The sequence below is a fragment of the Carcharhinus amblyrhynchos genome, chromosome 5, assembly GCF_965287045.1.
Source record: "Carcharhinus amblyrhynchos chromosome 5, sCarAmb.v2.hapA, whole genome shotgun sequence".
NCBI classification, from domain to species: Eukaryota; Metazoa; Chordata; class Chondrichthyes; order Carcharhiniformes; family Carcharhinidae; genus Carcharhinus; species Carcharhinus amblyrhynchos.
Window position 1 is genome coordinate 21,925,999 of NC_137328.1, and position 27,191 is coordinate 21,953,189.

Sequence of the window (27,191 nt, forward strand, 5' to 3'; positions counted from 1 at the left end):
GTGAGAATAAATGAAAGAAGTGTGAGAGTGACAAGAGACCGAAAGTTAAATCCTGAGAGGAAGAAGTGGAGATTGAGAAGAGGATTAATCAGCATGTCGAAGGGCACAGAGTGAGAATGACAAGAAGAATAAATAGTGACATTGAAAGGGGAGTGACAAGAGGATTAAAGGGGGATACAGAGAGTGAGTAGTGTAAGTGACAAGATGATTAAAGAATGCGTCTGAGGCAGAATTGTGTGAGAATAACAAGAAGATTAAAAAGTAAGCCTGAGAGGGAGCAGTGTGAGAGTGATGAGTGTGGTGTACTTACATATGTTGGGGTGCAGGCTGCCCCTTTAAGAATATGGGCCAGGTGACCCTGGGATATGTGCGGGGCCATGTTGGGCAGTCTTCGGCCTGACTGTGAATGAGTACAAACCTTCAATATACAACTCCCAATAAGTGAAGTATTCAAGCCTACCTTGTGATTCTTTATGCCCCTTAGTCCATAGGATCATACATAATAATTGGCGACAAGGTGGTGTCATGGGCTATGCATTCCGCTGAGAAAGTAGGATGAGATCAAGCAGGACTTTGAGGAATGGCACTGGAAAAGAACTATGGTGTGGCAACCCCATGAAGCATGGCAGGAGTGTTCCAACCACCTTACTTCAGTCTGAGCCGACCGTTCAGGGGAAGGCAGGGCTTGCCTGGGAGCCCAGCCAGAAAATGTTGCGGAAAGTGGGCACTGAGAGGACTCATGCTATGGGGTTGGCAAATGGAAGTATTTGGGCTTAGCTCATGACAGCCAAGGGCACTCAGGCTGCCAGCGAAGGAGACTTCAGGCCTATTCGCATTTGGTGGGAAATTTCCTGCTGGCAGAAAAACAAAGTGGCAGCCAAATTTTGTGCCTTAGGACTCTTCGATGAAGAGGCAGAGGGCTGGATACATTATGCAGAGCACTTTAGCGCTTATCTGCCAGCAACTAACGTGTCTAAGAACCTTGTTGTAATGGTTTTCTTACGCACCATAGAGAGTGAGATCTTCACTACTCTGAAAAGTCTGATATAAACGCACAGACCAGCTGAGAAGACTTACCAGGAATCATGTGATGCATTAATGACTCATTTCACTCCAACACCTTAATAACTGCTGAGCGTTTTTGATTCTACAAACAAGACCAACTCGAAGGAGAGTCCATTAAGCAATTCTGAAAAGGCTGGCTGAGCACTATGAGTTCAGAAGCACACTCCAGGGTGCTTTACAGGACCGGCTGGTTTGTGGCCTCCAGTATGTTCACGGGAAGTTATTGGCTGAAAAGAATTTACAATTTAAATCTGCACTGGAGATCACAACTTCCATGGAATTAGCTGCCAGAGAAGAAGCACAGTTGGGTGTCAGTGCCCAGCTGCACAAGGTAGTGGAAGCCCTACAGGTATTGACGCTGTAAGTAAAATGCTGTTGACATTGCAGGGCAGGCCATAAGCAATCGAAATGCTGGACACAAGAAGCCCAGTGTCGCAAGTGCAAGTGAGTTGGTCACATTCCCAGAATTTCCAGGTGCAACTAAATCTAGAGAGTAGGAAATAAAATTCATATTGCACCATGGAAAGGATTGGAAGTCAGCTGGGTCTACAGAAGGTCCAGACCAACCAGAGCTCAGGCTAAATATTTTATCGGTACAAGGTAAAACCGGTCACTTCTGGTTCTCCGTAAACTGGAAAGGAAAACTGTGAAAATGGAAGCAGACACAGGGGCAGCTGTGTCTTTGATTCTCAAAACAGTATACCTGGAGAACTTAAAAGCTTAGCTATTGAAGCCTGCAAAGATTACATAGAATCCCATAGGAGGCCATTTGGCCCATCGAGTCTGCGCCAACTCTCTGACAGAGTATCTTAACCAGGCCCACCCCTGTCCTATCCTAATAATTCCATGCATTTATCCTGCTAGTCCCCCCTAACTACACATCTGTGACCACTAAGGGGCAATTTAGCATGGTGTTGCCACCTATCCTACACATTTTTGGATTATGAACATATACCGAGCAAATGGGTCCTCTCAAGGGTTAGGAACTGGTGAAGGTACAGTTGAAGGACTAACGTGCAGAATTACCATTATAAAACGCAACTACCCAGCCTGATTCGGACACTCCTGCTCACAGAAGTTGAAATTGAACTGGTGCATAGTAAATAAACCGGCAGACTCAAACACAAGGTTAGAACTCGAACACGAGGTTACATGTTGGGAAAATATAAGGATGTCTTCCAAGGAACCCTTGAAGAGATGAAGGCTGTCAGGAGTTTGAAGGTACATCTGGTACCTTACGCCATTAGGCCTAAAGTGGAAGCTGAGTTGGAACAGCTGGTGGACATTGGAACCTCTGACCACCCGTGAATGGGCCAGCCTGATTATTCCAGTCATGTAATCAGACGGATCGGTGAGAATCTGTGGGGATTTTAAAGTGACAGTAAACCCAGTTGTGTGTACGGACCAATAGAGAACCTACTCGGTGGGCTGGCAGGAGGAAAGGAATTCTCCAAAATGGCCTATCTGCAGATGGAGATAGTGAGGGATTCACAACCTTCACTAACGATAGTCACACACGGGGGCCTGTTCCACTACAAGCAGCTTCCCTTTGGCATCATTAACAAACCACAGTGGAACAAAAAGATTTACTTTTACTTTCATAATACAAGATTGTCCAATTGACTTCATCGAGGTAGCTTCTTGGGGGAGAGAAGAATAAGTACGAAGGCTTTCTAACAGTTTCAGAGTTGAGAATTGTGTTGCAATTGACAGTCCACTAATGTAGGCCAAGAACCATGGAAAGAAGAAAATCCTAATCTCAAATCCCAAACTATAAATTGGGGAATCTGGGAAGAATTTTGAGCGTACCATTTCACAACAATAGGTGGAGTTGGACTATCTGACAGAGCAATTAAGGCTAGTTAACAAGTAAAGGGAAAGGGGCTAAAATGACCCTTCTGGGTGTCCCTGGACGTACATGCAAATTTGAGAAAGCATGCAAAGAGAAGGGACAAATTCTCTTTGACAAAGTCTGGGAGCAGCTCAACCTTCTGGGGAAAAGGTTACTTCGGTTTGATATTTCGGGGACTCTGAAAAGCAAAAGAACTAGTTGGACTCAGTAAATTAAAAAGCAAATTCAAATTTGTTAGTGCCTGTTTGCATTCAATGTAAAGTTTTACCCTTTGGATCCTGCCCAGTTTCCTGAAGACATTATCGCAACTAATTTCTAATCATGACAATGAAACCAAGCACAGACTCGGGATGAAAGTGGGATCAAGAACAGAAAGAAGCCTCTGAAAAGAAAGAGTAAGCAGCTGAAAAAGAAAGGAAGCGAGACCATGATTATAGATGCTTTATCACAATGTTGATGAAAGAAGAAGGAAGGTTCAGTGTTGGAAGCGACGTACTGAACTGGACTATACTCCTCTTATGTTTTCATGCTTAGAATACATACATATATTTCTTAAGTAGTACTAATACTTTAAAAACTAGAGGTTTTGAAAAATAAAGCCACTTTTTCATATTAGAATCATAGAATCCTTCAGTGCCATTTGGCCCATTGAGTCTGCACTGACCACAGTCCCATCCAGAACCTATGCCCATAACCCCATGCATTTACCCTGGTTAGTCCCCCTGACACTAAGGGGCAATTTAGTGTGGCCAATCCACCTAACCCACACATCTTTGGATTGTGGGAGGAAACTGGAGCACCTGGAGGAAATCCACGCAGACATGGGGAGGATTTGCAAACTCCACAGAGACAGTGACTCAAGTTGGGAATCAAACCCAGGTCCCTGGCACTGTGAGATAGCAGTGCTAACCATTGTGTCACCATGCCACCCTTGGTTCATTTTTTTAAAGGGGAGATGCATTGATACTGTGCCTTTAACAACTATATGTATGTTGTGTTTCTTGTAAGTGGTATGTTTAAAATTCAGCTGTTTTGTCAAATTAATCCTTTCAATTGATAGCTGGGAGAATAGGATGAGTACATGAGGTATTTGTTATAAGCTGAGCTAATGCATTTGTATTTACTTAGGTTCCCCCTGGACTTACAGAGTACAGTTTTGATTAGGTTAATTAACATGTACAGAGTCAAGTGTTTAATTGGAGGGGCTAAAGTTGTAGCAATAAAATACCATTTCAGTTTCATTTTAAAAATACAAGCAGCTTTTCTGTCTGGACTGCCAGAAAGGAGAAGTGACTTTCTCTCTGAAAAGACCTCTCTGAGAGCTAAAGGCCTGTGAACTGAGACAAACATGTAAGCCTGTGTTTTGCTGCCGAGTTGTAAAGAGGAATATTGCTTGAATTGGAACACATAGTGAGAGGTCAGCAGTTAAGAACTGTTTCTTTTCTTGTTTAAATATCACTCTATTGTCAAAAGTTAATTCATTTGTTATAGTTAAACTGTGTTCTTAAATCAAATTTGTCTCAATAATGGCTTCCCAATGTCAGTAGAACAGTGAAGCATCATGGTTGTGAATCTCCCAAAAAAAACAAGTGCAAGTGGGAAAATGTGAGAATGTCTTGCTTTTTTGGGGCATACTTACCAGAATACTGCCTTGGAGTGATTCATGCTGGAAAGTTGTGGGGGGGGGGCGCAGGGCCTGACTGACAGAAAAGAACTGTAAAAGTATAATAGATTGGACAGGATATTACGGCCTCACTCATCACAAAACTGTAAGATCCCACCGAGGACAATGGACCCTCCCAACCTATGCCCCTTGCCCGCTCCAATTGATGGTGTGGGTGGGTAGATAAAATTCTGGCTATTATCTTTAAGAAAGAGAGACATCAAGGCAGGCAATACATTTCAATTAAGGTGAAAGTGTCTAAAAAAGGGTGCTTAAAGAATGAGGTAGATAGAGATTATGACAAAACAAAAACTAAATAAATAGGTCTAAATAACTAAATAAATTGTGGTAGACAGAGGGGAACCGGTGGATGTGGTGTTTCTTGATTTTCAAAAGGCATTTGATAAGGTGCCGCAAAAAAGGTTGCTTCAGAAGGTTAGGGGGCATGGAGTTGGGGGTAAGGTGTTAGTGTGGATAGAGGATTGGTTGTCTAATAGGAGGCAGAGTGTTGGTATCAATGGGTGCTATTCTGATTGGCGGTTGGTAACTAGTGGAGTGCCGCAGGGATCGGTGCTGGGGCCTCAGCTATTTTCCATTTATATAGATGATCTGGAGGAGGGGGCTGAGTGTAGGGTGACGAAATTTGCTGATGACACAAAGATGAGTGGAAAAGCAAATTGCGCGGAGGGTGTGGAAAGTCTGCAGAGGGATCTAGATAGGCTGAGCGAGTGGGTGAGGACCTGGCAGATGGAGTACAATGTTAGCAAGTGTGAGGTTATCCACTTTGGCAGGAATAATAGTAGGAGGGATTACTATTTAAAGGGTGAAAAGCCACAGCATTGCTACGGTGCAGAGGGACCTGGGGGTCCTTGTGCACGAGTCGCAAAAACCCAGTCTGCAGGTGCAGCAGGTGATCAAGAAGGCGAATGGGATGCTGGCCTTCATAGTGAGGGGGATAGAATATAAAAGCAGGGAGGTCTTGCTGCAACTGTACAGGGCATTGGTGAGGCTGCAGCTGGAGTACTGTGTGCAGTTTTGCTTGCTGCACTTGCGCAAGGATATTTTGGCCTTGGAGGGAGTGCAGAGGAGTTCACTCGGCTGATATCAGAGATGGGGGGTTTGGACTATGAAGAGAGACTAATAGACTTGGTCTGTACTCGTTGGAGTTTAGAAGGATGAGGGGCGATCTTATAGAGATGTATAAGATAATGAAGGGGATGGATAGGGTAGAGGTAGAGAGATTCTTCCTGCTCAGAAAGGACAACAGGACTAGAGGGCACAGCCTGAAGATAAGGGGGGGCGGGGTGCAGTTTAGAACAGAGTTGAGGAGGAACTTCTTCACTCAAAGGGTGGTGAATCTCTGGAATTCTCTGCCATTGTAGTGGTGGAGGCTACCTCGCTAAATATATTTAAGACACGGGTAGATAGGTTTTTGGTAGGCAAGGGAATTAAGGGTTATGGGGAGAAAGCGGGAAAATGGAACTGAGCCACTTCAGATCAGCCATGATCTTATTGAATGGCGGGGCAGGCTCGAAGGGCTAGATGGCCTACTCCTGCTCCTATTTCTTATGTTCTTAGGTCAGATGAATATTTTGGGTGAGAAAATATATTTGGGAGAGGACACAAAGAAAAAAACAAGAAGGAGATGGTATAAGATTACCATCCCTTTCAGAACTAAAGAGGGTGATATATATGAAGAGGCACATTGTAGGTTAGAATATTTAATTAGTTATTTCTATCAGTGTTTACTAAGGATGAGATTTGTGGCAATTGGTATATGTGGATATAATGGCAGCACACAGTGGACTGAGAATTAGAATAGAGGAGGTACTGGAAAGGCTGGCTATTCCTAAGCAGGTCTAGATAGCTAGTTAAATGGAATGGGAGTGGAGAGAGTAGAAGGGTTGCCTTAATCTTTCAATCTTCCCACAATAAGGGGGAGGTGCAAGTGGATTGGAGAGTAGTAAATGTATTACATATTTAAGAAAGGGTGTACGGACAGTCCTAGCAACTGTAGATCAGTTAGCTTAACATCAGTAGTGGGTAAGATTTTGGAATCCATGACTAGGGTAAAAAAAAATCAACGGGCACTTGGAGTGGTTTGCAATAATTCAGGAGGCCCCCAGACTTACCTGCATCCTTGGATCCCAGTACTTTTTCCCCTATGGAACTTGACGTTGTTCTAGAAGTGGCCACCACACCTGGTGGCACTGCTGAGACTAGTCTGCCCAACCAATCAATTTCTACTGCAGTGTTCTAAAATGGGACTTTCTCCCCAGACGGAGGCAAAAGGTTTGCCTCCAGCCAATAAATAATCCACAGCGCGCTCATTGATAGTCATCAGGAGCAGGAGTGAGTTTGCCATGTTTTGGATGGCAGCAAATGCCACCAGAAAACTCCTGCCCTTTGTTTTGCTGTCCACAAATGCTGCCTGACATGCTGAGTATTTTCAGCATTTTCTGCTTGCTAATGAACCCCACTGACTGGGAAATGGAGCTGTATATCAGGTGCGGTGTGTAACCAGTGGCCAATCTGATACCATCTGTTTAATGTCCCCATCCAAAGTGAATTTCTATCCCAATGATGCTTCAGCTGATCAAATTAAAGGCTAAAGCACCTTAATTACAGTCAGGACATGATGCAGCTACTTTTGGTCTTCTGCCCAAACTCTCAAACTTCATTAACCAACAGCGCTTGGACCAGTGCAGCTGTATTAATAGCAAATCACTTACCAACCCAGAAATGAACAAAGAATCAGAACACAAGTGGTTGTAGCATAGCTCATTTTTATTTTTAAACTGTTTTTTTCTTTTATTTGCATAGGAAACATATCCACTTCCAGTAATTGACTGCAGTATGAGCAGCTGCTAGCAGTATAGGCTGGATATAACAGTTACAATCACATAAGTCAAGCTGAATTTACACCAGTTTGAAACTTGCAAAGACTTAGACCCTGTAAGGAGTTGATCGTTTGCAGCTTTGAACCAGCTCAACATCTGCACTCAAACAGGGAGCACTGCAGAGAACACCGTCTGTTGTTGTGATTACAGTAGCCTTTTTGTTTCTTTTTCTTTCAGCAACCATACAGGCTGCATGCGCGGGACTAACACCCCACAAGTTTCAAAATGGAACAACCCTGGTGCATGGCTAGCAAGCACTTACTGACTACTTGTTACCTACTACTGTACTAAATGTAGCATCATGTATCTATGGAAACACACAGTCCTACAAAAGTTGATCTCAAGAGAAATATCTCCAAAAGTTCTTACAATACATTGTAAGAATCCTCTCAGAATTCCCATCTGGAAAGAGCTCTTTGCAGATTGACTGGGAGCCACACTCACGATGAAAAGAATATCTGTACAATGCGCAGTGTCAAGACTTAAATGGAACTTCGGGCTATTACACACATCAATGCAATATATATATATGTGTAACTGCCTCTGTGAACATGGAGCAGGTAAACAAGCTCTTGGAAGCTGACAGCTGGGCAGGAATTACCCTTATATTCTGCAAGTTGGATCACTTTTGCAGAAAGCAAGTTGTCTGAATGAATAGATTTACAACTGAACTTAACAGAGACTGCAAAATTAAACAGGCACTGCTTGTTTGACATTTTTGGTAAACATATGCTGGTTTTTTTTTGTTTTGAATCCTTATTTTGCATTAACATAAGTCATTGTCACATCCCATGGTCTCCATTTGTGGAACATACATTACTGTAGTGACCAGGGCTGCAACAAGATTCCTTCAGTTGATAATACACATCAGTCCCTGCAGCACAGTTTTGATAATAAAAATGCATCATGCTATTTCTTTAGAAACACAACAGTTCCGTGATGAAAGTGGTTTCAGTGTCAGTGGACCCGACTGCTGCCTCTTAAACACAATGACCCTGCAACAAAACTTTTTATTTGTTGGAAACGTCTAGCTTCACTGCATTGGATGGCACATATCCTATTGTAAAAATGTGGTCTTTTTAGTCCAAACAGGCAGAAGAAGATGAGAACTTGTCTTACTCGTTGCTTTAATTGGAACTGGCTATCCTTGTGACTTTAGCAGGCAAGAGGGATGCTGAGATTTGCTATATGGCAGAGTATTCTGGAGGAGAAACTATGACTTTGTGTCAGGGTGTGGTCTATCTAGCATTTGCATTATACTTACTTTTAAAGGCTATTGAATGAAGATCCCTACTGTGGCTACTAAGACATATTTGTATGTAACATTTATTTGAAAATTCTCAAAACCATGTACTTTTTAAATCACATTTTACTTTCTTTGAGTGTTTCAGATTTCGAAGGCATTAACAGTGAATCAACACTGTGTGAAATTTAGTTTAGACCCTCCTGACATGTGCATTACAAGCAGATAACAAAAGAAAAATCAAAATGCTGGCAATTGGAAGTAAACATTGAAAATGCTGAAACATTTAGGAGATCACGAGAACTCAGACAATGGATTATTTCAGGTTTATCCCTTCTTCGGAACACTAACAAAAGACCCTTTCAGCTATAACCCTTCCCCAGCCCTCTGATAAAAGGGTTATATCTTAACATTAATATTTCTCTTTTCTCCACTGATGCTAAGTGTTTCCAGCAGTTTTCGCTTTTATTAAATGTAGATTACAGCGTGGGACAAACCGACGCTCTGCAACATGTTCTTGGCCAATATTTCATAGTGGACTTCATTATTGCTAAAATTTTAAAGTATTTTGTATTATAAGCTAGTCCTTTCAGTTAAGCAGTCAGAAGGACCTTCAGAATTGTTTACAGTTACCTAGAAAAATCTCATATTGTCTGCAATTAAAATATTTTCAACTGACCCTAACTCAATGTTGGTTTGTTTGGAAAATGCTGCTTTCATCAGAGTAGCTAGGCATAATTTAGGGAGGGGAGTGTCACCACTGACACTGAGACCATTTTTACAAATTTAAACATACAGTAAACTCTTAAAACACAGATATTTCCAGAGACTCATACCTAGCGCAACTTTTTTTTCTTTTTTTTATTAAATACATCCTGTAAGGAAAAAAACTGCAACAAAAAAGATGAAAATTGACCATTTCCAACAAGTCCCCTTTAACTATTAACAATGTGGCAAAAGTGCTGTGGGATGGAAACAGTACAAGAAGTTGCTGCCATGGCATGTGCATCATAGCCTCTGCTGCCCAGAGGGATTTAGTACAAATGCCATTTATACAGGCCAAAAGAAAGCAACATCCGTGGTCTGGGCTTCCTTTTATTTTATTAAACCAATGATGTAGCCTGTCCTGCTGCATATTCCAGTGAAGCCTGTCTAGTTGCCAACTGCATGCTTGAAAAGAATACATTAAAAATAAAAAAACAGTTCAAGAACGAATTTGTTTGGAAGGTATATGTGGAATCGGGTTAAAATTGCAAATATGAAAGAACTAAAGAGCACTTTTCTCCCTCAGTTTTCTTATGGATTTTTTTCTACTGAATTTGCATGTGCTATGCACCCATTAAAGAAAAGCAAGTCCAAATTTTGCTGTCAAAATGGAAGAAGATCGACTAAGCACACAGCTGGTTACGATCAGCAGCAGACTTTAACAGGAATATGTAAACCATGTCTGGTATCCGTCTTGGGACCTAACTGCCAGCAACATCGCATTGTCCTTTCAAAAACAGAATACTGTACACTGTATATGGGATATCTTTCCGTAATCTTTGTCCGGTGCAAGTGCAACGCAGTGGTGTGCAACAAAAACAAAATCCTTACCAGGGTCGCAGCCAAGAGTCCCTAGGTAGGTTCCCCGAGTACGCTTCAAGTGTGATCAATCAGGAATCCTATCTGGGTGTACTCATCGGTTGGGATGCCTGCACTGGATTTGTTGCCAAACCCCTTGTGCACTTTCACTCTAGTCATAAATACCAACACTTAAATTCACACAAACTTTTACTGGAGGCCATACACACTTAAAAAAAGACAGTATTCCTTCCGACATTATGAAATGTTTCTGAAAACCAACCTTTTCAACACTAAATACAACAAAATAACCTTCATAAAATATAACTTTTCTCCATTTAAAACTGGATTAAAAATTAGGAACCTACGCTTTTTAAGCATAGGAATACACAAGCTCACCATATGGACAGTCTTTTTTTTAATATATAAATTAGGTAACTGGAGAGTTTTAACTCAAGTCCAGTTTCCAGACAGGATTTTCTTTCTCTTAAAAATGGCATAATAAACTGCTCTTTCAAAAGCCAGTATAATCATTTCTTCCCCCAATTAACTCATTTAAAAAATTTTTGCATTACAAAAAAGGGTAATTACTTTAAAATGTTCTTAACAAAACTATACAGTGTACAAATTAGTCTGCAAGGCAGGTGGCTCATTTTCAAGACCCTTCTTTGTTTCCCCTCACATTACACAACCATAACAAATCTACTAACACTTATTCACTGAGCTGCCGTGCCTGAATCATACTCCCACAGCTATTGCTATAGATATTTGTTTTTGCCAGTTTTTTTTTAGTACAAGTCTCCTACACTGCTTTTTTTTCACCCCAATCTACTGCGCCTTAACTTCGACATCATGCTGGGGAAATGCACTTCAGTGGCAACACCAAAGGCCAAGACTGCAAAGCACTTTAGGGAAAGGCAGAAACAGTGCATATAGAACGGGGTGGCTTCAATTTTTCAGATTTGGCATTCCGGTGAAGGAGGAGGGCAGAGACTTGACTTGAGTTGCAAAACCCTCCCATCTATTTTAGTTGGTTCTCAGGAAACCTACTACTCATTATGCTCGGAAGCAACAGCTCCGTCCCCTTGCACAAAGACTTTGAAATGGGATAAAACAGGTTGAAGCAAGTTCTACGGCTTACCATTTCAGTAGTTTTTCTTTTAGAAATAATTCAATTCAGAGACGTTAAAAAAAAGTTTTACTTTGAGATTTGTATGTTTTCTTCTAGTAGTGTAATCTCAATTAAACAATGTGCAGATTCGCATTAGTTTAGGGTTAATAAACAGTGTCTTTGTTTTAAATTACATTTCAACATCACATTGAGCTTACAAGTTGAGCTGGGTTTGTGATGATTGGGTCTATGTTTGAATGGTAAATACTCAACAATCAGTAACCGACGATGTTGAGAAGATAAAAGCCAATCTATTTAAACCATCTCCTGCAACAGTGAAAGAAATTAATCTTTTGCTTGATTGAGCAGAACAACAAGAGAAGCAAAAGTAAAATAATTTCATCTGTAAAGAACCACTTGTGACTGGATACATGATTGCACCTTTGGGGGTAAATAGAGTTGGCCTGTGAAAGGAAGATATAAGACCCATAGTTCTGCTTCTGGTTTTTGGGAAGAAAGTTTCCATAAGATAAAATCCAAGCTCCTCAATAAACATTGAAGCTCAAGTCAAGCCCGTCTCCAGTGAAAAAGACAATATTTATTTATTCTTTAAATTCAATGAGTTCATCTTGCACCCCAGGTGGAAAGTCAGTAGAAGGATCAAGTTGAAAGCTTGTCACAGTAGACAGAACAGTTACTTTGCAGCTTGTGTTTGGCGAATGGTGTTATGCTTCACAGCTCCGCTGTGGAGATCTTCTTAGAGAAATGTCCCCCCCCACCCACCCCTCCCCAAGACATCCTCCCCTAACCATCTCGTAAGGACCTATCATGCTGCATAGAAAGCAGCGCCAACTTTGGTCAATTAAAATGGAAAAAAAGCTTACATCAGCTAATCTGCATACTAACTCGTGATAATCAATATAGCTAAAAGCTTTACCTATTTAGACAAAACTTGGTATTGCATAATTCTTACAAGTTCAAAAACCCCCAAACAAGTAATTGAAAGATGAAAAACATGAAAGATTAATAGAAAAAACTTGCCAAAAATACTGAAAAATATTACTGGCTGATTAAAAATTTTAAGCACCAACTATACACAGCCATGATATGCTTTATAAATGAGATAACAAAGTCAAAGTATTTGAATATTGACAATTAGTGATGTCACACTGTCCTCTGGAGTACAAAATAATTTTTTTCATACAAATGGTAGATTTCATAGGATGAGCTATAATATATGCAGCAAACGTGTGCAGTGATGTCACTGTTTTATCTCAAAGGCAAGGCACGTAATGTGGACTATATAACTTCGTGCAAATCAAGGATAGATCTATTAGAGTTACAGAGAAACAGAAGAGGCAAAATTGACTTGCCATGCACACTGGAGTCCTGCCACTAGCACTATCAGGCGGATAGCAAGGCTAACTGTGCAAGAAAAGCACCATGCATTACTCGGCACCCTGTGATTAAAAATAGTGTTTACTCGGTAGAGTGCGAAAAACTTAGCGGCTGCATCCCTGTTGCCATTGATTTGTAAACTGCGGTGCTGTTCACCAACACCCTCCATGGGACACTGTTTCGCGTCAGTGTCATGTGTTCTTAGAAACTGTTTATGCCATGCTTTTTTTTTCCTGACACACCTGATACATATATATTATATATTTTTTAAACTCCACAGAGGTAATGGAGTATAAGGAATCAAGTGCAGTATTTTCAATTCTGTTTAATTGCCTTTCTAAGCAAGCATGTCACAGCAGGATGTGTCTATTTTTCATTCTATTTTTTTTTCCCTTAATTAATACACATTCTTCGGGGGCAAAAAAAACTGTTCAGAATTATTTAAAAGGTTATATTACATCCCCTCAATTTAGAGTCCTAGGGCACAAGGACTTACATTAATCCCCTCAATCAGATATGTTAAATTGCACTTGCCTCTTAAGTTTTTTTTAAGAATTACTGACATTTTAAGGGCAACATTAAACTATCAGTCAGCTTCATTCTTGTATTCAGATCATTGCAAAGCATCTGAACCTTTTGAGGGACTATTACTGCTTAAAACTACACCATGGTGCTTTTCCAAGTGCTGTCTCTTATCAAATTTGTTCTGTTCAGATCTGCATAACTAAGCATTAATTAATTAATTACATGAAAGGAAAAAAGGGTTCAGTGACAAGAAACAGTTTGTGAGCCAATTGTCAAACCTAAATCCAGTAAAACTGCACCTAAGTTTTTTTTTGTTTTGTTTTCTGCAGTAGCATAGTGTGCATAGACTAATTGTGTGCTTTGTGGGCTTTTTGTCCCCTCAGACAACAGTTTGTAGAAAACACAAAATTACATGTACATTCCTCACCCAGCCTTTATCGTACAAGTCAAACCTCATCAATCAGGAGGACTGGGCTGTAGTTTTACTACTCTTGGACTGAGTGAAAAAAATAGATACCTGAACCCCACTAATTGCCTAAACATGCAAACTCTTAAACATCTAAAAGCTAATAAGTGTATTAAGTTTGTCAGATCTGGAAATTAAACAACTGTTCCCTAGTGGATCCCATTGTTCAATAAAGGCCGGTTTCTTGGATGTGGTCTCTGACCTCACATCCAAGGACTAAAATCACCTCCTTAATATCACTGATGAAATACCATTTATGCAGATTTTAAGCTTGCAAGAATTTGGTGATTGTGAACGCAGCAATCACTTGTCTGTGTTTCTGAAAACATTTCTTTTCGATCCAGAGATGACTTTTGATCTTTGTCGTTCTCAATTTGTTGTTTCCGCTTGGAGGAAGGGTTCACTGATGAAATTTAAACTGTAATTCTGAACATTCGTTGGCAGGATGGTAGTCCCATTTGACACTTGGAATGGGACCAGACTAGCCCAAGTACCAGGACTGTGGAGCAAAAAGACACAGATAAATAAATACAACTTATTTCAGGATTGTATGTTTAAAACCAATTTAATCAATTGACATACTTGATTTATGTACAGTGTATTAACTACTAAATTAGTAACTTAGAAATTATTGATATGAATAGCCTAACATATGTTTCTACAAGATATTCCTTTGACTCTATTTTAATACAGGATTTGGGCTGTTTATTTTAACTAAACTACGTTAAAGCACAAAAGACTACTACATTAACATGAGGCAATTTCTCACTAATAATGTTCATTCTTAGGCTATTGTTTATTAATCTCAGAGTTGTATTGAAGCATCTCAACGAACCCTACAATCGCATTTTACCCTCGCCCCAACCCCTCCCCAAACCCCCAGGGTTGTAAAATATGGTGGTTGGCTCGCCCACCACCTTTCCCCATAAGTTGGAGGACAACAGAAGTGTCAGCCCACTTGGGTGGCAGTTGGAAGGCCAATTGTTTTTAACCCAACTGGTTACAAGACAGGCAGAAAGGAAGGAGATATGTTCTTCGGCACGGAGGGTAGTGCTGTTTTCATCCAAGTCACACTCCCATCTCAAGATGTTACTCAGCCCCTTTGTTACTTTCCTCTTGACTACCAAAACTTGCCCCTTCACCTGAGAATCGCATTCTCTAGGATTCCTAATCCCTCCCTCTCCAGAACCCAGGACTTCCCTTGTTCTGAAGATTACGTCCTCTTCACCCTGGGGACTACTGGCAGCTCTAGCAGCAGCACCCACTACTGAGCTGTCACACTGCTTCGAATGTTAAAGCATGAATCTCAGTCAGATTGGCTGGCAGCTCTCAAGGGTATGTCTGTGCTCCCCCTCACCCCCACCAGAGGGCCATAAGTCCCAGCCTCACCTTACGGGTGATCTTGGTTAACACTGGTCGGTTTGGGATTGACATTTCTTGCAGTGGGCGAGTGATACGCATCTACCAGCCCTCTCCCCACCCGTGAAATTTAGCCCTTAGTTCTGATGAAAGATTACAGATCCACATGTTTTCACTTTGTTTCTCTCTCTGCAGACAATGACTAACCTGCTGAGTACGATTTTATGTTTTTATTTGAATATACCTCAGTTTGGCTAACAAAGTGAAAGGTTTCAACAATATTTTTCAAATCTATTTAAACGCTTCTCTCAGCTGTCTGCCGAAGGATGGGATCATTCTTCCCTAAATCTGACACTTAGCTACAATTACAGGCAAAAGCATGAGTCATTCATTTTAAAGAACTCGAAAAGCCAAATAACAAATATCTGTTTCATAAATCTTATACTTGCTTCATAAAAAGGTGCGCAGCACAGAACTAGGATATTTAGCCCATTGGGTCTGTCCTACCACTATGTGGAAACAGTTTAACATTGATGGCCTCTTCCCGGAGATCTGTATCTTTCTTTGCTCACATATTTCTGCAATTTTCCATGAAAAAATGTCCATTTTGGGAGGGCTAGTAAATGCATATCGCTCGCCCATTAAAAATTCCAAGCTTTCTTGTGGCAAAGCAGTCTATGTCCCGACAATTTTCTCCGAATCACTCTCCTCACTCCCTTAGTAATAATGTAAAATGGATGATCTTTCATCACTGATATACAACCAGAGGAAATAATCTTTTCCTCTTCACTAAGGTACGATCTTACTTGCCGTTCACACCACGCTCCGCTACAGCGAGGTTGGAGAATTTGGCACCCAGCCAAATCTTCGTTCACTGCAGTGGGGTGGGAAAATCCTGCCAGTGTGAACGGCTGTAACATTCCAGCCTAAGAATCCTTCATAACTTAAATCATCCTCATTAATTCTGTTCTTATAGAATCCCTACAGTGCAGAAGTAGGTCATTCAGCCCAGTGAACCTGCACCATCTTTCCGACAAAACAACTTACTCAGGTCCTAATTGTAGTAATCTGCTAATCTCTGGATACTAAGGAGGAAGATAGCTTGGCCAATCAACCTAACCTGTGCATCTCTGGGCTGTGGGAGGAAACCGGAGCACCAGGAGGAAACACATGCAGACATAGACAGAATGCGTAAACTCCACACAGGCACTCAAGGCTGGAATTGAACCTTGCGCTGTGAGGCAGCAGTGCTAACCACGGAGTCTTCTCTGTCCCATGAAAATAGCCTCAGTCCCTGTTCATGGCTGATCTTCCATCTCTGTCATCATCTCTTTTCTGTTCTTCATGGTTTTAATGTGCATGTTATAATAGGGAATCCAAACTACATTTGGTAATCTAACTCTCTTTTGTACATTATTTCTTTGTTCTTTTACACTGTGCTCCTATATATAAAATCCCAAAAAGCTATTGTTTTTGCTTTGCTCTTTTTACCTACTTGCAGTCATAGTTTCATGGAATTATGTATTTGAAACCATGACCGGAACTTTACCCTTCTCCCGCCACGGGAATCGGAGTGGGCGAGGAGCAGACCATGAAAAAATCTGTTGACCTCGGGCAGGATTTTACGGTTTCGGAACGAGTGAGGCCATAAAATCCTGCCCCATCTGTTCCTTTGTTTAGAAATGCCTTCAACATTTTTCTATTGTGTGCATATTCCCATTATTTGATTTCCTCCCAATACATATATATACTTACCAATATCAAATTGCACTGTAACTGATTTGTCCATTCTACTCATCTGTCTATGTATACTTAAAGTTTCTTTTTACAGTCCTCGTCAATATTTACCACAGTTCATAATGTTGTGTACTCACATTTTAAAGTAATATTGTCCATCCCAAATTCAAATTACGAACATACAGCAGAACAAATTCCTAACCGGCACCAACCCTCAAATCCAAGTAGCACCTATTTATCCTAACTTTCTCTGCCAATGTTCTGCTCAAGATGAAATATTTTGGCTTATGCCATAAAGCTGAATTTTTCTAACAAACATCTTGTGAAAGGGTTTATTGACCACCTCTGAAAACACATACACAGGTCACCTACGGAATACTATTTATCTATTCAATCAGTCACCCTGAAGATCTCTAATATGTTTGTCAAATGCAATTCTCCAATAACAAAAGAAAAATGCTACAGATGCTGGAAATCTGAAATAGAAACAGTAGATTCTGGAAACCCTGCTAGTTCTGATGAGAGGCTGACATGGGGGCAGAGTGGTGCGATCGGGTGAGAGATGAAAAACGAGAAATGCACCCGGTTTCTCGCCTCCCCCAATCATACTGGCCCGGCTTGGCGCTGAGATTGGCTTTGCGCTCAGAAAGGGTGAGTTCACCTTAAGAGTGTGACCCTCAACTCATCAAAACTGAGTGCTTTTGAACTTGTTACTGTTGAAGTGTTGGAAACATCTTGCAGAAAGATCCCACATGCAGCAATGAAATAAAAACTGGCATCATCTGTTTTAGTGGTATTGGCAGTTGAATGAACATTGGCCGGGACATTGAGAGATCTCCCCTGCTCTTCTTTGAGAACTGTTTTATGACTACCTCAGATTACTGATGCAACCTCAGTCTGATGTTTATAATCTAAAAGGCAGCACCTCATCAGTGTAGCACTCATTCAGCACTATAATGAGATGCCAGTCTGGATAGGTGCATGTCTCTGGAATGGCCCATAAACCTTTTGCTCAGGAGATGACACTATCACTGAGCCAAAGCTGACATCTTTATAAATTGCCTACAGACATCTGGTGAAGTTACAACAGTTACAAGGAAATCCCGGGTCTCGAGTGTCTTTTGCTGCCCCTTAACCTTGGCTGGGATTCTTTGGCAGTTCACGCCAGCGGGATCTGGTCCCACTGACAGTGCACCCACATCACAGGTGGATCCATTGACAGCAGTGGGACCAGAAGATTCCAACACTGGCAAATGGTGTTCTGCCTCCCACCATGAGAAACACACCACGGGGAGGCCAAAGGATTCCCACTGCCTGTTACCATTCACACTTTATTACCATTTCTACTTCTATTTGGAAATTAACCATTAAGTGATCACCATTTTCTCCCATTTTGACATCAAATCATTTTCTCCACTCCATTCTCCACAAAGTACCTTTAAATGGTGCAATTAGCTCCTGTAAAAATCCTAGCAGTCCTGACCACGCCAACTCCATTATGGTCATAGGTACCTCCTACGCCTCCCCAAGTTTCATGGAATAGGGTCAGTTTTTTTTAAGGAGTTCCCCTCAGAAGTATCACCCTAGTTTGCGTCAGTAAACTTTTTATATGGTGTATGCCTCCAGAAGAATCATCCTAGTTTGCATGAGTAAACTTTTTGTATGGTGAGTTCTGAAGGTCCTCCTCATGCTCCCTATACCTAGGTAAGGTCACTACCCCGTACCACCCACCTGCATGGAATAATGGTGTTGAAGTGGAATCCAAGGGTGAATTTACAATGTTACTGTGAAGCAGTTTCCAACACTAGGTTTGCTGTGTAAAACTGGATGGGTACAACTTATCTATAGTGAAGTAGTCTGAAGCTCCCTGGAACATTACTGTTCCAGACATGATTTGGAAAGATCCTTCATTTAACTTTGAGCGACTTTTTAAAGTTAACTCGCCTTAACTTAAATGTTTAGAGAGTGGCATTGTTGATATAGGATGGCGCCATAGTATTCAAGAAGGTGGATTTAACAATAAAACCAAAGATGGCAGCAGCAACTGGATAAAATAAGCTGAAGACTTAACAATAGCTGCCAAATATGATTGACTACTCGTGAAAATTAAGTAGGTAGAGTTCATTAGGCTGTCATGATGATTAAGTGTAATTTGAACATTCCAGAGGGAAGACAATCAGGTAAGGTAGGGAAAATCCGCAATAAAATTGTGTGTATCAAGTTCCTTTGATCATTTCTTAATGTGAAACAGATTACAAAGTAAATTCCAGGTTTAATATTCAACAGTTAACCAAACTGATGAACAATCTTACCCGAAACATCAACCAGTGCACCATGTTGACAGCCTGTCCTACCTCAGAGATAAAAATCCCAAAGCACAGAACACCAACACCTACAGAGACATGTGCATGGGAAAACCATCACATCCAAGTCACACACCATTCCAACTTAGACATCCCTTGTCATTGCATCAAAACTCCGGAATTCCCTAACGGTATTGTGGCAACACCTTTACCAAACAGACTGTAGCAGTTCAAGAAAATGGCTCACAAGGGTAGCTGGAGATAGGCAATAAATGTTTTGCAATAAATGACAGCAGTGACTAAATCCCGAAAATCATTATATGGTGAGGGGACTATTGGCTCCCCATAGTCACTGCTCAATGACTCAAGGCTGAGGCCAAAATTCGCATGCAAACTCGAGACCAGACAAGAAAGCTATGATGGTTATAAAATGAATTCTAAGAAGAAAGAAATGAGAATTAGAATTAGAAAATTAAAAATGACAGTGGGCTGGATTTGCAGTTGCCTGCTAGCAGGTTTAAAGGTAAGGGGGCTTGTAAAATCCAATGGATGAACTTCTCAATGCCTACCTGCCCATTTTTAACTTGGGATATGTGAAGCCCTTACGTGATCAATTAATGGTTATAATGGGCCTCATCCTGCCCCTAGTGGTGTTTTACACATGGCAGGGGGAAGTCCGTGATATGCAGGAATCTCAGCAATTTTAATTGTTGTTGAGCAAGTGTGAGGGGACTTCCTTCGTGATCGGCCTATCCCACGACACTCCCTCCACGTCCATCCCCCAACCCCCACCTCCAACTCCCCAAATGCCATACTTCCCCCTTTAACCCGCCTTCTCAAGCCAAGTCCTGGTGATATCCCGGACTCCTATTTGTTGGGCTTTCAGTCGTCCCTGCAGTGGACACTGCTTCCACCTGGTGTTGTTGGGACTACAGAGCTGCGGCCATTACCTCTCTAAGGCATGCCTTCCTCCTCCAATTGGAGCAAAAGTCTCATCTTAAAATTATTAATGCTGCTCCTGGTATTAAATTGATGCCCTGGGTCAGCGTCAGGCTCCTATCTCCTAAACCTTTAAGCCAGCAGTGGGGTGGGAGATGACCATGCTGCCCCGGGAAATCTAGCCCAATAGGTGAAGACTAGTTTGCTTCAGATGTGAGTATAGGTCAGGTATTCCTTTAAGCTTTTATCTGTGTGTTCTGTATGGTTTGACATCATGCTGTGTGATGTTAGCAATGAAAACACTAAGGTTTTCAAGTGAAACTTCTCAGTCCACTATTTAACAAATCGGATGTTCGTTTAACAAACAGGTTATTAAACTAAAAGAATATCAGATAACAGAATGTCACATGAATGCATGAACACATTCTTTGCTCATTCATGCAGAGCGATTTCATTCATAGCAACAGCTATTTTCTGAGATTCATAGTGGATTTTATAGTAGGCTAGATTTTCCGATGAAAAGTATCTGAGGCTAAGGAAATTTGGCATGTCTGCTGTGACTCTCACCAATTTTTACAGATGCACAATAGAAAGCATCCTTTCTAGATGTATCACAGTTTGGTATAGCTCCTGCTCTGTTTAAGACCGCAAGACACTACAAAGAGTTGTGAATGTAGCCTAGTCCACCACGCAAACCAGCTTCCCATCCATCAATTCCGACTACATTTCCCAATGCCTCAGAAAAGCAGACAGCATAATCAAGGACCACACACACCCGGACATACTTCCTTCCACCTTCTTCCGTCAGGAAAAAGAGACAAAAGTCTGAGATCATGTACCAGCCGACTCAAGAACAGCTTCTTCCCTGCTGCCATCAGACTTTTGAATGGATCTACCTCATGTTAAGTTTATTTTTTCTACACTCTGGCAATGACTGTAATGCCACATTCTGCAGCCTCTCCTTTATTTCTCCCCTGTGTACTCTGTGAATGGTATGATTGGTCAGTATAGTGTGCAAGAAACAATATTTTTCACTGTATCCCAAAGCATGTGACAATAATAAATCAAATCAAGGTGCAAAAAGTCAACTAAAATGATTAAAACTGATTAAAGACAACAACGCACAGGGTATAAGCATATTTCAGCTATATTAGAAGGAGGCACCAAACAGGCCCTTTGAAGGATAAGTATAAATATTATAACAGATTAATAACTGATTAAAGCATGGAAGAAAATTGTCAATATCAGCCTTCACTAAAGCAAACTGTGGATGAATACCAGATCCAATCATTTCACCTCAGGAATCTACAACATATGTTGAGGTCAGTGAAACATATGCTTTGAACAAATTCAAGGGCTAAGTGTCAACTGGACACCTGGTTTCGATAGGATAAACTATGGTATTCTTAAACAAATAAATTAATAACTCTACGTGATAGTCCAATTCCTATTTTACGAGGAGCTCAAGTAATATAAAAAATACTCAAAAAAAGAGTAGTGCCTGAGCATTTGAGAAAAGTCATTCTTATTCCAATTCTTATTTGAATTACAGAATTAGCCTAACATCTGTGCAATGAAATATATTCAAGAACATTTGATGGACCGGCATCACTGTCTTGATTAAGGTATACTGATCGCATCAGGAATAGTCAGTATGGATTTAGAAGAAGAAAGTCATATTTTATTAAACCAGCAACATACTTCAAGGAGTAAGCCGTGTCAATGGTTGAAGGCTACTCAATCCAGTCTGATTTTCAGAAGGTATTTGGGAAAATCCCGCAAACTTAAAGGAAATTAAGTGTTATAGAACAAATGAAAGTCATTCAACGAGACTGAAAACGAACTTGACTATAAACAGCAGAAAAGACCATTAAATATCTGGGGTGAACACTAACCAGCGTCAAGACTAGTCATTAGCAATAGACGACTTGCATTATTGTTATAAAATTAATGAATAATTCCAAAATATTCCCAGATAATTAGTGTAAGGGAAATTGATGGACAGCACAAAATGTGCAGGCAAACTACAGAATTTTCATGTGGATAGTTAAAAGTGATGCCTGTTGAAACATGAAATATTATGTAAAATGAATTAGCATCCATCAGTGAAGGTGATTCACTGTATCAGAAATTATAATTATGAGGAAAGGAATTTCAACTTGAATTCTTTGGAAAAGAAATGAATTTGAGATGACTCATTTGAAAATTTTCAATGTCATGAAAGGAATGCTTTGTTGAAGCTTTTCGTCTTGCACTCATTAGAACATTCACCAGAACACAATTTAAGGGAAATCAACAACATTATACCGTATGAGAAGAATATCAACTTGGTGTTTTCCCTTACATTGTATTCTTGATCTTTGTGAGGTCGATGGCTGAAACGTGAATTATGCACATTTGAACTGGTACGAGCAGATGTGAACCTTGTAGTTTCATTTTGATAGCCAGAGTGGCCTTTTGGAGAGGTAAAGTACCTTTACATATGGTCCTGTACACCTTTGGGAGAGGTCAGGTGCCATTTAGGATTGTCAAAAATAGATATGCTTCTATGTAGAAAGTGCATGAGCTCCTTGGAACTATTAATTTGTCAAAGAACTGTGGAATCTGTCAAAGAGCTGTCAAAGGTGTCAAGGGGTTTAACTCTGATGAGCCTTAAATAAAGAAGTATAGAATTTGAAAAACATGTGATAATTCATTTTTTCTTGACATAAGCCTGAGGAATATTGTTAAGGGATTTGAAAGCAATGTTAATGTTGAGTCTGGATGATCCTTGGAACTTTAGCTCTGTTCTTTTTCCACAGATGCTATCAGACCTTCTGCGATTTTCCAGTATTCATCATAGGATTTGCGCTGCATGATTGATTTTACAACCTAACATTATCACAGTGGGGTGACTTTTAACTAAGAAGTTTGAATGACAACTCTTAAGTGGCTGCAGAATAGAAATATTTGTTTTACATAACATAAGAACATAAGAAATAGGAGCAGGAGTAGGCCATCTAGCCCTTCGAGCCTGCCCCGCCATTCAATAAGATCATGGCTGATCTGTCGTGGCTCAGTTCCACATTCCCGCCCTCTCCCCATAACTTTTAATCCCCTCTCATATCAAAAACCCATCAACCAGCATCTTAAAAATATTTAACGAGGTAGCCTCCACCACTTCAACGGGCAGAGAATTCCAGAGATTCACCACCCTTTGAGTGAAGAAGTTCTTCCTCAACTCCATTCTAAACCGCCCCGCCCTTTATCTTGAGGCTGTGCCCTCTAGTCCTACTGTCCTTTCTGAGCGGGAAGAGTCTCTCCACCTCTATCCTATCCATCCCATTCATCATCTTATACGTTTCAATGAGATCGCCCCTCATTCTTCTAAACTCTAACGAGTACAAGCCTAGTTTATTCAGCCTCTCCTCATAGCTCAACCCCCTCAACTCCGGCATCAGCCTAGTAAACCTCCTCTGCACTCCCTCCAAGGCCAAAATATCCTTGCGTAAGTACGGCACCCAAAACTGCACACAGTACTCCAGCTGCGGCCTCACCAATGCCCTATACAGCTGCAGCAAGACCTCCCTACTTTTATATTCAATCCCCCTCGCTATGAAGGCCAGCATCCCATTCGCCTTCCTGACCACCTGCTGCACCTGCAAGCTGGGTTTTTGCGACTCATGCACAAGGACCCCGAGGTCCCTCTGCACCGTCGCCTGCTGCAGTTTTTCGCCACGTAAGTAATAGTCCTTCCTACCATTATTCCTACCAAAGTGGACCACCTCGCACTTGCCAACATTAAATTCCATTTGCCAGTTCCTGGCCCATTCACCCAGCCTATCTAGATCCTTCTGCAGACTCTCCACACCCTCCGCACAATTTGCCGTTCCACCAATCTTGGTGTCATCAGCAACTTTTGACACCAGACGCTCGGTTCCCTCCTCCAGATCATCTATATAAATGGTAAATAGCTGAGGCCCCAGCACCGACCCCGGGGCACTCCACTAGTCACCAACCGCCAATCCGAATAGCACCCATTGACCCCCACTCTCTGCCTCCTGTTTGACAACCAATCCTCTATCCACACTAACACCCTACCCCCAACTCCATGTCCCCTGACCTTCTGCAATAACCTCGTGAGGTACCTTGTCAAACGCCTTCTGAAAATCAAGAAAGACCACATCCACCGGCTCTCCTCTATCCACCGCCCTAGACACATCCTCATAGAGCTCCAGTAAATTTGTCAGACACGACTTCCCCTTAACGAAACCATGCTGCGTCTGCTCTATCAAGCAATTCCCCTCAAGATGCCTCGCTATTTCCTCCTTGATAACGGATTCTAACATTTTACCTACAACAGACGTTTAACTAACCAGCCTATAATTCCCCGCCTTTTGCCTGGCACCCTTCTTAAACAACGGCGTAACATTAGCCGTTTTCCAATCTTCCAGCACTTCCCCGGAATCCAGCGACATCTGGAAAATAACCACCAAGGCATCCACTATCACCTCTGCCATTTCTTTCAGAACCCTCGGATGCATTCCATCCGGTCCTGGCGACTTGTCCACAATCAGCCCCTCCAGTCTGTCGAGCACCGCCTCTCTAATAACATTTTATTAGAGAATAGTTGAAGAAGTGTCAATGTGTTGAATATTTTTCTTAATCAATGAAAAACTTGATGACCTATGCCCCCCCACCTAACCTACTCATTCCCATGATCTTTTACATCCTGGTGCCAACCTGGGAGTGAACCTGGGCCTTAATGGAGAAAATAACCTGGATAGGGAAAGGACTTAGAAAGGCATCCCCAGAGTTTGGGGGCTGGGTTGGTGAAAGCAAAGCTGCTAATAATGAGGCACAAGGATGGGGAATATAACAAGCGACCAGAGTCAGAGAAACAGAGAATTTAGGCAGTTTGGAGGATGGGGTGAAATGACTACATTACTGAAAAAGGGATGGACAAGGGTACAATGGTTATAAACACAAGGGTGACCACCACATGCCAATGGGCATTAGAAACAATTTCTGACCTCCCCGAGAGAGAAGTGATTTGAAGGATATAATGAGAAAATGATTATGAATTAATCTGTCAAAAGGAACAGCGTTTGCTAATTGCCAATTTCATTTCTTAAAAACCTCACATTGTAATCTGAAGCTTTTGTCAATCATGCTAATCAAATCCAGCAGACAAATCTCGGGTGTTTCACTATAAATTGAAATAGATAAGCCATATTTAGAACACAGTTTATCACTTTGTTCATCTGAACTTGAAAATCTACAAATTAGGAAATGAAAAGCCAAATGGATTCCTTCTTTGCTTTGATTCTGGTAATTATAAGCCAGTTAGTCTTATGTCAGTGGTCGGTAAGTTAATGGAAAGGGTCCTGAGAGATAGGATTTATGACTATTTGGAAAGATGCCGTTTAATCCAGGATAGTCAGCACGGTTTTGTGAGGGGGTAAGTCCTGCCTCACAAATTTGATTGAATTCTTTGAGGAGGTAACTAAGTGTGTGGACGAAGGTAGAGCAGTTGATGTCGTATACATGGATTTTAGTAAGGCGTTTGATAAGGTTCCCCATGGTAGGCTCATGAAGATAAGGATGTGTGGGATAGAAGGAAATTTGGCCGATTGGATAAGTAACTGGCTGTATCATACAAGACAGGGGGTAGTGGTGAAAGGAAAGTTTTCAGACTGGAGGCCAGTTACCAGTGGTGTACCACAGGGCTCAGTGCTGGGTCCCCTGCTATTTGTGATTTTTATCAATGACTTGGAAGAGGGGGCTGAAGGGTGGGTTAGTAAATTTGCTGACGACACCAAGATTGGTGGAGTAGTGGGTGAGGTGGAGGGCTCTTGTAGGCTGCAAAGAGACATTGATAGGATGCAGAGCTGAGCCAGAAAGTGGCAGATGGAGTTTAACACTGCTAAGTGTGAGGTGATTCATTTTGGTAGGACAAACTTGAATGCAGATTACAGGGTCAACGGCAGAGCTCTAAGGAATGCGGAGAAACACAGAAATCTTGGGGTTCATATCCAGAGATCTTTGAAGGTTGCCATTCAAGTGGATAGCGCCGTGAAGAAGGTTTATAGTGTGTTAGTGTTTATTAACAGGGGGTTTGAGTTTAAGAGCCGTGGGGTTATGCTGCAACTATACCGGATGTTGGTGAGACCACATTTGGAATATTGTGTTCAGTTCTGGTCACCTCACTATAAGAAGGATGTGGAAGCATTGGAGAGAGTGCAGAGGAGATTTACCAGGATGCTGCCTGGTTTGGAGGGTAGGTCTTATGAGGAAAGGTTGAGGGAGCTGGGGCTATTCTCTTTGGAACAGAGGAGGATGAGAAGCGACTTAATAGAGGTTTATAAGATGATGAGAGGGATTGACAGAGTGGACGTGCAGAGACTGTTTCCTCGGGTGGATGTAGCTGTTACTAGGGGGCATAACTATAAGGTTCATGGTGGGAGATATAGGAGGGATGTCCGAGGTAGATTCTTCACTTAGAGAGTGGTTGGGGTGTGGAACAGACTGCCTGCTGTGATAGTGGAGTCGGACACTTTAGGGACTTTCAAGTGGTTATTGGATAGGCACATGGAGCACACCAGAATTATAGGGAGGGGATAGCTTGAGCTTGGGATTAGACATAGCTCGACACAACATTGAGGGCTGAAGGGCCTGTACTGTGCTGTAATGTTCTATGATTCCATGGACTGCATATTATAGGGAAGCAAAGGGCTTGCAATCCCATTCCCCTCACCCCACTCCACTACCCCGCCCCCCCTCCTCCAAACCCAAACACTGGAAGGAAAATCGACTGAATGCTAACTTACTCAATGCCAGTCCATCCACAACCAGAATATGCTGGATGCAGGCTAAGTTGGTGGAGAGGAAGTCCTACCCTCAGGAGTTGTCAACCAGTTGGATTGGCCAGCTGCTCCAACGTTCCTGGTAGTGCCAAGATCTCATTAATGGGTGCTGCTGGGACTGCAACCAGTACCTAAAAGGCAGCCAAATGGATCCTGGAATGAGATAAATCTGGGGTATCGGGTGACGAGGGTTTGGCCAACTTGTAGGGAGGAGGGAGGGGT

At 41.6% G+C, this 27,191-nt stretch overlaps 1 protein-coding gene across 6 annotated transcripts in view; it reads right to left on the reverse strand.

Moving 5' to 3' along the window:
• Nucleotides 1–12,192: 12,192 nt before the first annotated feature.
• LOC145342916 (nuclear factor 1 B-type-like) overlaps nucleotides 12,193–27,191 on the reverse strand; it is a 309,688-nt gene continuing 294,689 nt past the window's right edge. For 5 of the 6 annotated variants that reach the window (XM_080188530.1, XM_080188531.1, XM_080188528.1 and 2 more), the window contains one exon: nucleotides 12,193–14,285. In XM_080188530.1, the coding sequence (XP_080044656.1) occupies nucleotides 14,156–14,285 (130 nt within the window). In that variant the 3' untranslated portion in view covers nucleotides 12,193–14,155. The remainder of the gene's footprint in view (nucleotides 14,286–27,191) is intronic. The other variant, XM_080188533.1, reaches the window with a different exon arrangement.